This window comes from Chrysochloris asiatica, unplaced genomic scaffold (assembly GCF_000296735.1).
Source record: "Chrysochloris asiatica unplaced genomic scaffold, ChrAsi1.0 scaffold00272, whole genome shotgun sequence".
Classification (NCBI taxonomy): domain Eukaryota; kingdom Metazoa; phylum Chordata; class Mammalia; order Afrosoricida; family Chrysochloridae; genus Chrysochloris; species Chrysochloris asiatica.
In genome coordinates this window covers 142,168-155,215 of record NW_006408790.1, presented here as the reverse complement: position 1 = coordinate 155,215, position 13,048 = coordinate 142,168, and the positions used below count along the sequence as shown (strand labels likewise).

The 13,048-nt window shown below is 44.1% G+C and overlaps 1 protein-coding gene across 2 annotated transcripts in view; it reads right to left on the bottom strand.

The window, feature by feature from the left end:
• Nucleotides 1-13,048, bottom strand: part of PDS5B (PDS5, regulator of cohesion maintenance, homolog B (S. cerevisiae)) — a 114,118-nt gene that overhangs the window by 46,806 nt on the left and 54,264 nt on the right. For both annotated transcript variants that reach the window (XM_006874363.1, XM_006874362.1), the window contains exons 16-18: nt 11,537-11,652; nt 9,720-9,825; nt 7,242-7,402 (exon numbers count right to left, since the gene is read on the bottom strand). In XM_006874363.1, the coding sequence (XP_006874425.1) occupies nt 7,242-7,402; nt 9,720-9,825; nt 11,537-11,652 (383 nt within the window). The remainder of the gene's footprint in view (nt 1-7,241; nt 7,403-9,719; nt 9,826-11,536; nt 11,653-13,048) is intronic.

The following is a 13,048-nucleotide window of genomic DNA, read 5'->3' as shown; positions in this document are numbered from 1 at the left end:
AAAAAATCATTGTCAGTCAAAATAAGCTTGGGGGCTGACTATGGAACAGACACCATCAAGTGCTCATACTCCAAGTTAAGACTGAAGCTGAAGAAAATCTAAACAAGCCCTCGAGAGCCGAAATCCGTCCTTGAGTATGATCTATCCCTTCTGAACTTAGAGATCATCATCACAAGAACACCTCTGATGCATCAGACCTAAGACCAGAAGAGTTGTGGAATGGCATCGAGTACAACATATATGAAGAAAGCAGAAGGTCATTATGAAGGCAAGAAAGATAAAAATGGATGCCAGGAGGAGTGAGTGACTCCAAAACTTGCTCTTGAAAAGAAATGAGGACTCAAAAGAGCTAAGCAGAAAATTTCAAAGGGCAGCTTGAGAAGACAGAGTTAAGACTTGGAGTCAGAAAACCAACAGGGAAGAACACACTCAGCATTTCTCAAGTTGAAAGAACTGAAGGAAAAAATTCAAGCATCAAGTTGCAATACTGAAGGATTCTAGGTACAAATTAGAGAGGGGGTGGCTCTGTAGGATTAGCACTGGACTGTGAACCACAAGGTCGTCGGTTCAGGCCTACCAGCAGCTCCATGAGAGAAAGATGAGGCTTTCTGTTCCCACAAAGATTTACAGCCTCGGACACCCTACACAGGATCACTAGGAGTCAGAACTGCTTTGAGAGCACTTAATGACGAAAACAATGGGTAAAATACCAATTGACGTAGGAAGCGTCAACAGAAGATGGAAGAAACACACAGAATCCCTGTACTGAAAAGAACTGCTCAGCGCTCAACCATTTCAATCAAGGCCTGATGGTACTGAAGGAAGAAGTCCACGCTATAGTGAAGGCATTGGTGAATGGAATATAAATTATGTTTCAAATAAAAAAACTAGAGCAGGAAGATAGCTACCGGACCAACCAATTTAAAGTCATCCATATTTGTATCCGTTCCAAAAAGAGGTTATCCCATGGAATATCATTCACATCACATGCAAGTAAACTTCTGCTAAAATTTTCTATCAACAGGGAGAAGTTCAAGCCAAATTCAAAAGAAGGCACAGAAGAGAGATATCATTGCTGACGTCCGATGGATCTTGGCTAAAAGCAGAGAACACCAGAAAGATATTCACCTCTGTTTTATTGACTTCGCAAAGGCTTCCACTGTGTGGCTCATCACAATGTATTGCATTAGACAAATATGGTGCCTAGCGATGTCAAGATGTTCAAGAGCAAAGATGGCAGTTTGAAAACTCAGCTGCACCTGATCCAAGTCGTGGTATTTTCAATCACCTCGTAAGCATGTGAAACTTGAACAATGAATAAAGAAGATGGTAGAAAAATTGATGCATCTGAAGTATGTGTTGGCGAAGAATATTAAAAAAACCATGGACTTCCAGAACAAACCCATCTGTGCTGGAAGAAGTGCAGCCATATGCTTCGTAGAAGCCGGATGACCAAACCATGAAGAAGGACCTCATTCTCGATAAAGTGGAGGGTCAGCAAAAACAAGGAAGACCCCCAGCAACGGACTCAAATATAACAAACATTGTGAGGATGGTGCAGGACTGCACAGCATGGTGTTCTATTGTACACAGATAGAGCCAGTATGAGTTCGAACCGACTCGATGGCTCCTATGTGCAGGAACACACTTCTCAACATCCGCCACTATAAATTGTACATTTATGTACTTCAGAGTTTTCTGATTTTTGTTGCTTAAATATATGGATTTTAACTTACTTTGCTACACTGTTTCAGCTGATTCTGTAGTATTTTCCCAGGGAAACGATTATTTCTGCTTCCTCCTTTCTAAGAAAAATATAACTTACATGCTTAAATAGTTGCCTCAGCTAACCCTTACAAATCAATGCTAACTCTGGACAGGGAAGGCATGGTTTTCCAGAGTCTCCCTGATTTTACGAGGAGTACTTTTAGCTCTTTGTTATGTTATAGTAGGTTGGGAGATTATGTTATGAAGGCATTCAATCCTATTTTACTGGATAATTAGAAATAAGATAAGCACTCAACTGCAAGGTCAGTTTGAACCACAAGGTCAGAGGTTCAAATTCATCAGCTGCTCTTTGGAAACCCTATACAGGGTCCCTATGAGTCGGAACTAACTCAAGGGCACTTAACAATAATCAACATCAATCCCATGATCAACCGGTTCCCTTTGCCCGACCAATCCCGAGGCGCAAACAGTTAACAGGCTCAAAGGCTAACAGAAAGGGTAGAGGTTTGAGTCTTACTGAAGCTACTTCCAACAAAACCAGCCACAGTTCTCCTCTGGCACACTTCAGAACCAACTCCATGACAACTGGTGTGTGCTGCTGGGCTTAAAAATGAATCCTAACAAAACAGTGTCGCTGCTATTGTTGTTACGTGACAACATAGCGACCCTGAACAGGGTTTGACCCACTGACCTCACTCTTAGCAGTCCAGTGCTACAGTCTCACACCTAGCTTTCTATTCCTGGAATTAACCAAGGCCGTTGTTTTAAGCAGATACAATTTAACATTTGCATGGACAGCTGTAAGCACCTTTATTGAACATACTAATTCATCTTGAACTGCATTTGAGCAGTTGGTCTACAAAGAATACTAGGTTGTTTTGTAACAGAACTTCCCACGCCCTAGGTCAACTGTCCCATGCTTTCTGGTCCATATTTTGGAACTCCATTAGTTTGCTGAAACTTTTGAGGAGACCCCAAGGAAATATTCCTTAAAGAATGCTTGATTCTTTCTGCAACAGCGTCAATCACCACTTAGCTGAAAATTGAGCCACAAGGGCGCGTTCCCGTCCAGACCTGAAGGGTGGTCAAGGGCCACGCCCTGGGTTCCTCTAGCCTCTCTCCACACGGTAAACCCAGTCCCGTCGAATTCTGAGCCTCTCGCTCCACACTCCCTCCCACTTCATCCAGGACCCTCCAACTTGATCGCCTGAGAACAGCCAGCAGTGGTAGCAGGCATACTGCAGGCTCCTCTGATCTCAGAGGCGTGGAGACTGACGTTCACACGGTCCACTGCACTAACTGACTCCAAACATCTGCAATCGTCATCACTCTTCTTTTTTCTGCAAGTGGAGACCAATGGTTGTACCTTAGCTGCTCGTGAGCTTTTAAGACCCCAGGTGCTACTTGCCAATGTAGGCTGTAGAACAAAGTCTCTATGGACCACGCCATACCAACTGGTCATAAGATACCCCTGGTTGGTTGGTTGTTTTTGCCAGTATGTCACTTCTGATCTTTGTGTCGAGGTGATGAAGATCCAGCTTGTGGAGGGACAAGGATAAGATTCATAGGAATGCAAACAGTTAGGTGCTCGACTAGCAGCCCCGTTTCAATCCTGCTTAGGTGGCAGGCCTGGCAGTGGGCCTGCAAGACCCCGTGGCGTTCAAATTGACAGCAACTGACAACAGGAACCATCGTGATTATCTCTGGCTCTTCTTTGTAAGGAGAAACGGAATGCTTTCCTTTTTTCCTTCTATACTGTGAACAACTGAGAAGAATCTGAATATTCCTGGTTTCTTGTACATTTGAATACTTTTCCCTCAAGAGACTTCTGAAAGGGTAATGTTCTCAATTTCTTTCATAATTGTAGTTTATTTTTTCTTCCCTCTCCTTTAGACTATTTTACTGAATTATACCATCCTAAAAAATCCAGTTTTCAAATTATTTACATTAAAAAAAAAAAAAAAAACCCGCTTCAGCAAGTGTCCAGGGTAGAGCAAGAGTGGCCCACAGGGTGGTGCAAAGCTGAGGCTTAACCCAGCACACAGCCTCATCTTTTGGCCAAGGATGAGGAACCGAGTGGGTTCCAACAAACCTTTGGTTTGGAGCCATCAACCTTTAGGTTGCCCGCTCAGTGCCTAACCCACAGTGCCACTGGGGCACCTTTTTATTTGCTTACCGAAGGCAACCCCAGTGCTGTCACATGGGTTCCAGCTTCTAGCCACCCCGTAGAGGATTCCAGAGGCTGCAAACATGTTTATGGGACCAGAGGGCCTCATCTCTCTGGCTCGGAGTGGTTAGCAGTCCAGTGCCTACACTAAATATACAAATACTGAGTAAAGTCATGGGCAAACTCATACCATGGGTCTGCACCAAGAGCTGGAGTTTAGGGACATTAGGAAAAGGTCCTAGCTGGAGGGACAGCAGGTCTCTGAGTCCTTGCTACAGCCTGGCTGCCAGCCGGATTCTCCTGTCCAGTAAACTCTCTGGCTATTAGGCTGCTTCCGTTGGAAATCTTGCATGGCTGAAAGACTAAGCCAGCCTTGTTACTTTCAGTCATGCTACACGACCTGGTGTGGCACTGTAGGGTCACCACAGGATTGCAAAGCACAAGGTGCTCCTCAAAAACCCTATTGTTGTTGTTGTTGTTAAGTGCCGTGGAGTGGGTTCCGATTCATAGCAACCTTGTCTGTATAGGGTTTCTCAGGAGCGACTGCTGAGCTTGAACCAACGACCTTGCAAGTTCAAACCAACCTCTCAGTTCAGGGCATTAACCCACAGCACCACATCAGGACTCCCTACAGGGTCACTATGAGTCGAGCTGACTCCACGGCACTCAGCAACAACACACGACCTGCTATTTCCCCCTACCTTGATATTTATGAAATAAATTACTTCAATAAATTCAACAAATCCTTAAAATGCAATGTAATTCCACCAGGCTGTTTTCCTCAGCTATGAGACTTCTTGCTGCACAGATTCACATTTTTGTTCATCGCCAATAAGTAGGAAATAGTCAGAAGTACTGAATTCATGAATATTTCTCATGACTATCCCTGGGGGAGGGAGGAGGGCACGATGGCTTGCCCCTGCCTGCCTGCCTTTGTGGCTTTGCCTACTTTCTCCCCATTCTCAGCCATTCCCTCAAGTCTAACCTCGAGTCTGTCGTTTTCTGCAGTTTATTCTGCTTCTTGCTGCCTGCAGTCAATTCTACCCCGAAAGGTGAGTCCCTTCTTGTTCTTCTTCGCCACTTCCTCTCTCATACGTTGGCCTGTGTTGTCCTCTCCTTTTCACATGTCCTTGGCAGTTTAACTTTCTTGGCCGTGTGGAGCCACTGTTATTTCCTAGAAAAATCCAATGATTCCCAGCAGTGCTGAGCACCTGGCCTCTGAATTCTGTGATATTCCATGTGTTTTATGCCTGATTGTTTTCCCCGACGAGACACTTCGCACTTCTCTTCAAACTGCAGCATCAGCACTCCCAGCTCCGGCTGCATCTAGCCAGCTGGCTCCTCACATAGGGGCAGCGTGAGGATCGTGAGCCGCCCCCCATGTGGCGACTCCCCAAGTCTGCTGGAACTCCTCCCATGAGAACCAGCTGCATGGCTTTCTGGGGCTACCTGGGTGACCAGGGCGCCCTCCGGTCAGAATATCACAAGGGACCCCTGCCTATCATCACAAGTTTTTCTGGTCAGCACTTACCCTCTGACCGACTGGAAAGGGGGTGGGAACAGATGGAGCCTCACATTCCCCTCTCGGCCTTACTGCCTTCTACTTGGTGCTCCGCTGAGGAGAAGAGGTCAGCCAGACAAGGCTCGGGTGTGACCACCAGCACCCCCTTTACCCGTTACAGCAGAAAGCGGGTTTACCTCTCTTTCATCGTTGGTACACACCATAACCCCTCCTAAATTAGCACATGTGCTGACAGATCAGTACTGTGTCTTTTTCCATGGAGCTACCGGGTGGACTCACACTGTCAACCTTCTGGTTAACACTCGAATGCTCGGAGATTCAACACTGCCTGACCCCTAATCTGGGAGTATGTATCGATGCTCATTGCTGCCGCATCAGTCAGACTAGAGGGCACCCCACCTGGCACCAATTCCATCCAGCCTGTGGTCGGTCCCATTCACACACATTTTCCATTATTTTGGTGACTTCTAGGGAAGACTGTTTAATAAACTATTCACTTAACGCTGTCATTTTCCCTCAATTCAATCCGTTCAAGCTGGAGTCTGCACACACAGCTGTCTCCTGAAGGCTTACGCTAGGAGAAGCCTCACGGAAACACAGCAGGGAGTCGCTGTCAGCCGAATTCAATCTCCTCACGAGAGCTGCTGGAATCAGACAGACCGTCGTAAGTACCACAGCTCTGTGAGAAAGCAGCACCCTCTAGGGTGTCCTCCTGTCCACCCTGCCTCGCCATTCCCTGACAAATACATCCTACAAGGCTCTTATAAGGGGACAGTCTAGAAGGAAAGGGGTAAAGGCCACCTCCAGTGGACAAGTCAGACTAGGCCTTGCTCAAAGCTCTGGCCCAGGTCACACGGAAATTCAGGCCTGCGCCTAGTTTCGGGACTGACACTAGCCAGTTGCCCTCCTGGAGCCGTTACATCTGAGACTCAGCGCCCTCCGGTGGATGAACTCTTACCAGGTGCCACTGAAATGGTCACAGGAAGAGGGCAGTCAGCAGATGGTAAAAGCTGCACCAGAGGGCTTCAAAATGTTCATGGAGAAATGGGGTTTGCCACAAACTTTGTGAGGCCCCCTCATATACAGATGCACAGACTTGTAAAAAATTCTGATCCAAACAGGAGAGCCAGAGCACTGATCCAAAAAGAAGTTCAAACTCTGTGTTCACTTAAAAATGAAAAAGTCTGCTCCAAACAAGGTTCCCATGCTTGCCAAGAAAAAAAAAAAAAAACCTGTGATAGACTTGTGTTACTATTTCAACAATGCCCTTGTCCTAGCTATCAGCAGATCCTGGAAGGAAGGAAACAGCTTTGCTCTAGTCTCTGTGACAACTGATCCACAAACAGTGCGCGCTCCAGGAAGACTAACCCTGAGAGGGCCCGCGGCTACGAGCCTAAGTCCCGGTCCTAGGAAAGTGGGCACACAGCACACATTACCAACCCGTGAGGGAAGTGTGGCAGCTCTACAGAGAGGGCAGAGCTCGGGCCATCCTGCTACAGGTCCTGCAGACGTCCCGACCATACACTACACCTACGGGCATCATTTGCCCTGCACCACAACACACCGGGGATGGCTGCCATCAAACAGGTGCCTTTGTGTCCAAATCTTACAGCAAAACGAATGCTTCATCCCACTATGTTCACAACATTATCTATCATGAGTCTTCAAAAATCCCAAAACTTACTCCCCGGAAATGAGAGTCCAATTGGCACAGCACAGACTCAAGACAGCCTAGACATTTCTTTTCCTCCAACCATGACAGGAATCAAAAAGCAAGAAATCCTCTTGCCATTTTCCAAACTTGTCAGAATAAGCTCTACTCACGATCTGATGTGTGGGAAATCCTCTTCAATTTTGCTGCCCGTGTTTTTGAAAATTTGTAATGCGGCTTCTGCGACTTTCTCATCGTCCATTTTCAGACACGCCAGGAGAGACTCGAACGTCTCCGCCGAATGGAAGGAGATCGGGTGTGTGAAGGAGAGGACCTACAAAAGGAGTTATCAAAACCAGGTCTAAATCCATCTCGGGTCTAAAAACATGCAGCTGTAAATGGGACAGACTAGAAATGTATCACACCCAATCTCACATGGTCATCGTTAACAACAAACTCAAGAGTATTACAAGTAAGTCAAGGTTCTGAGCAAGCAGACATGTAACACAGGGCAGAAACAGATGCCCCTGTACAGGCAGATTGCCCAAAAGAAATCAGAAGCTAATATAATTCTAATCAAAATAATTGCCATTCTAATGAAAGTTTGGGTGGTTTATTTTGGGGGGTGGGGCGGTTTGCTGAAGAGGGTGAGAGCAGAAGAAAAGTGGAAACAAAGAGAGAGCACTGACAAAGTGTCCGTGTCCTCCTCAACAAGCTGGATGAGATTACTTGACAACTGTTAGGTCAGCTCCAGGGAGCAGGAAACGGGGAAAGCACTCAGCAGGTGACTAAAGCTAAGACAAATCATAATAATCACACCAGCATGGTACTCACACTGGGAAAATCACAAAACAAAAAGTAAACCAGTAAATAGCTCCTCACATACGTAAGAAATGCGATTATCCAGACTGCAATAGATAAGTTTTAAAAGGCAACAGAAATAATTGAGAATGAGGGGAATTTGTAAATAAATAGTCTGGAGACAACCAGGCCAGCCATTTGGAGAAAATCAAATTAGATCTTCCCTCAGAAAATGCACTTTCAAAATAAATTTCAGATGGGTTACTGCTGAAGACAGTAACTCTGAAAAGTCTTTAAATGGGATGGGAATTTTTTTAAGCTTAACATAGCAATGGAAATCAAATGTGGAATAGGAAAAAGCAAGTAGTAAAAACATACTCTGATAATGCTGTTATTTGTGAAATTCATAAACAAGTAAAATGAGCACTCTGTTCTAGAGCAATGTTAGATACTATTTAGACACACATAGATATAGATATAAACAAACACAAATACACAATACTATAAAAAATAAAGACTAGTACGAGGATAATAAATCCAAAATTTAGTGCAATTATACATGAAAGATGTCAATGGAGAAAAACTGCACACAGGAACTTCATGAATACTGTTAATACTCTATTTGGGTTAATATTCTATTTAGTTTTCATCAGTATGACTTTGTTGCTACATTTTATAATTCACATCTAACAGAATGCAATATATTACAATACATCCTGTCTATATACCAAATAAGAGTGCTGGTGTGGCGCTGTGGGTTAATGCGCCAGACTGCAAAGCCATTTGAACTGTAAGGTCGACGGTTCAAGCTTAGCAGCTGCTCCTCAAAAACCCTATACAGGGTTGCTATGGGTCGAAACCGACTGGACAGCACGTAACAACAACATATACCAACTATGTCTTACATAACTGCAAAGGAATATCCAGCTGAATTTGGCCATATAAGATGCTCTAACTGTATGTATATCAAAAGGAACCCCAAAACCAACCAAGCAAAGAAAGAAAAAGCAAATTCCAAGAGCTTATATCGTTCATCTATAATAAGTTAAGACAAATCAGCTTTAAAAAAGAGTGAGCTACCAACCACCACAGGCTGCTCCAGTAATACTGTTACAAAGTTGCCATCTCCCTCACTTGGAAAACATGAAACACTTTAAGATGAGTTAAGTTGGTCAGTCAGCTCCTCTGTGAGTTCACTCTTCAGCATCTGGCCTGCTCATCTCCCACTACAGCAGCAACTCACTTCCCCAACATCAAAGGAAACGACAGCCAGACACTGGCTCCAGTTTTCTGGCTCTGTTAAAAACAGTCTTAGGGAGCACAGAGACGCACATGTGCTTCAATAAGAGAATATACAATTTTTAAAAATTACGTATTCTGGCTGCTCTCAACTAAAAACATACGTGTATTTTAAAAAGATTTAAAAGCAAACAAAAGAAACATTAATGTTTATGTACAATAGGCTTATGTTTCCTTTCTTATAATTGTTCATTTTCTGATATCTTTATAATTAGTAAAAGACGGTAAGTCTTTTACTAATTATAACGTGGATTTTTAGGGAGACTCTGGTCCATTCTGTGGTAGACGAGTTAGCATCTTCTTTGCTCACTAATTACACCTTCAAATCATACTCAGTATTTTCATGTAATGAATCTTAAGACTTTACCATTTTAAACCTGAAAAATTTCAACTTACATGTTAAAAAAAGATTCTATTTCTAAATGATCAAAAACAACAGAAAATTTTACTCTAGGTCACAAAAGCTTCAGGGACAGATGTTAAGAATCAAAGCACTCAGCACACATGGCGGCCAGCTAACAGGGAGCCCGGGTCAGACAGGCAGGCCTAACCTTGAGTAGCTCAAGTCCCGCCCTGATGGCCTGGTCCGTCGGCACTCCCTCATCTTCATCGTCTGCTGTTCCGTCAATGGATTTGTTCACTTGCTTAATCAAAGCACTAATGGAGGACACAATAACAAACACACACTTTTTTAAGCTAGCATATGTTAGCAATGTCTAAGAAAAGGAATCCTTAATACGATATATGAGGGCAAAGAAGCCACTCATTGACACGTGGCCAGTGGCCGCCACATCCTACACAGTTCAGGAGTTTTCATGGAGACCTCTGGCCAGTAAAGCTTAAACTATTTACTACTGACAAGCCAAGAAAGAGGAGGTATCCCTGGTACATTGTAAAAGATAGACACTTGTTGGGGACTGCAAGCACTGAGATGCTGAGGCCCTGTGTCATGCACAAATATCCAACACGAAGGCCCCACTCAGGATTGCTAGCCAGGGAACCTGAGGGCCAAGGAAGTGACCTCTTGATGTCCCGGGTTCACATGGAACCTGAGGGCCAAGGAAGTGTCCTCCTGACGTCCCGGGTTCATAGGCTTTTACGAACTTACTGGTGGGTTACCTCTGAATAATTTTCTTTGGTCTTATTATTCATTCTATGCTTCTAACTCCAGTAATTCTAACTTCTGAGAAAATGGTTTCTTATGTGCCTCTCTTAATGTCTCCACTGTGTTGGCAGTGCATAGGGTCCTGGAAACAAATCTCTCTGAGGAACAAACTCTGGCCACCTGGCAAGCATGTCCAAACTGTTCTTTATCAAATTATTCAGTTATGTTTGATATTAACTTAATACATGAGCTCTTGATATCCATGCACCATATTAAAATCAAAACCCTTTCTAAAGCCGAGACCGTAAAAGTTCCACAGGCAAGTTTGCTGGGATTCTGCAAAGAGGCTCCGGAGACAATCCGTCCAGGGAATTCACTCAAAGTAGATTGGCGAATTCCGGAGTATTGTTCAAGGAATAATAGTGACAACCTCCTCAAATCGTCCCCAGGTGTAACCCATTAACCTAGAGGTCCTTCTTCCTCCTGAAAGCTTAAGCCAGGTAGCTGAAACAGCTTGACTCTCTTCAGACCTTTTAAATCCTTTTCACCTTTACCCATTAAAGATTAAGCGCTATAGGTACGTTAATTAGCCTTGAGAAACCTCAAGTCACTGCCTTAGGATTTGAGCCAAAAAAGTAATTTATAACACTTTGCTTGAATTTTTGGAAAATTAAGAATGTTAGATTATTAAGACAATTTGTGATATATAATTTAGAATTTGTTCCTGTAAATCATTGTGTCCTGTTTTGAACAATTAATCACATTTCATTTCTGTACCCTGTCTTAATAATCCCCTTCTTCCTTTGTGTAAAATCCCTCCCTGAAATAAAAGACGGGTGCAGATTGAATCCTGCATGCATTACTGCTTGCAGGGCCAAGCTTTACAGCCATGCTGCTTGTCATGCAGGGTCTGTCTGCCAGTTTTGCATCCACTCTGGTCTCGGGGTGTCTTCTTTGTTTCTCTCATCCTGTCTTTGTGTATATTCTTTCTCTATCTCTTTCGCCGCCAGATCTCCCTACTTCGTGAACCAAACTTCCCTGTCGAGGCAGGTCCCCGACAGACACTAAGTTTAAGTTGACAGTTTCTAACTGACCAGTTGACCCAATACTTATCACTGAAAGAAATCCTAAGAAACACACTATATGTACAAGACATGTATTTAGGCACTAGCTGGCACCCTGTGTACAGCAGGCTCTCCACAGGACCCAAGTGCCCGGATGAACCCACAGCAGGTCAAGTGTCACACCGTGACAGGCAGGTACCTGATGGATTCCGCGTCTATGTGCACAGGTGCAATCCGCTCCAACAGGAACTTGATCATCTCCAGGAAAGGGTTCGTGGGCTGTTTGGGGTTGCCCAGCTTCTTAGTTATTTCACGCTGCAACACACATTTTTTAAATGTTACAAGAAGCAGGGTTAAACAAATCATCGCCTGGAAATGTTTTAGAATCTACAGTTATTAAAGCCACGCAGTATTGGTGCTGGAAAAGGCAAATCAATGAGAAGTGCCCAGGACCAGAAAAAGACCAGAGTAAAAATTTCATCTCTGAGAAATTTCAATAATTTCAGTGAAATAGCTAACTGGACAGACACTTGGAATAAAAACCAAGATAAATCCCCATCTCCCACCTGACATCAAAAGTATTCCAAAGAAAATAAAAACAAATGCCTGAGAATAAAACAAAGGGCAGTGGATAATCAATCTTCAGTGAGCAAAATTCTCTGGAGTTTTTTCAAACTACAAGTCCTGGACCTTGCTCCAATGATCCAGATTTAGTTGATCAGGGGGAGAGGGGGGATGTCAATACATATCTTTAAAAAAATGTCTCAGAAGCATTACTGGCAACTATATTTACAAACAATGCTCTAAGAAGGGGACAGACTGTGAACATGTAATTCACACTGAAAAAAACAAACAAATAAACACAAATGGACAATGAACCCAAGGGAGGGAAAGGTCAGATATTGACTAAGAAACACAAAGTAAGCCCAAAGTCTTGTTTTTGTTTGTCTGGTTTGGGCTTGTTTCCAGCAATGATGGACTGGATCAAGGCGTGAGCGGTCACAGCAGATCAATCACCAGGCCCATCTTCTGAGGGGCCTCAGGGTGGATTTGAACAGGCTGGTAGCTGGGCACTTAATTCTGCATGGCCCGCATGGCCCCTCCAGCGGTGATGCTGGTTAGTGCTGTTACGTGAGAAAACGGTCACGCTTGTGATTGCTGTCTAGTATAAACAAGTTCCGTGGTGGAGAGAGAGCAGTATGTTTTACAAGCCTTAAAAAGCGGGCCTTCTAGGAGTTTCTCTCCCAAATAAAAAGACAGGCACCACTGCATCAAGACTTAGCTATAGGTGCAGACACCCATGGATGACCTTTGTATCAGTCATGAACCGGGAACAATTGTTAATATCTAGTTCAGTGGATCGCTCCATATAGTTTATGAGCAGGCTTCCAACGTTCGTGGAAAATCCCCTGATCTTTCTGTTCCACTTATCTGTGTACATGTTGAAGGCCGGTTGTGTACTCTATGTACCTATGAAAACATAATACTGAAAAGGCTTGTTGTTTGTTGTTAAATGCCGTTGAGTCGGTTCCGACCCATAGCGACCCTGTACAGGGTTTCCAAGGCTGTAAATCTTTACAGGAGCAGAAAGCCTCATCTTTCTCCCGCGGAGTGGCTGCTAGTTTCGAACTGTAGATACAGCTTACCCAGTTGGGTGCACCCAGTGGGCTTGTTAGGGAGACACAGCAGAATGCTAGTGGCAGGTGTCTGG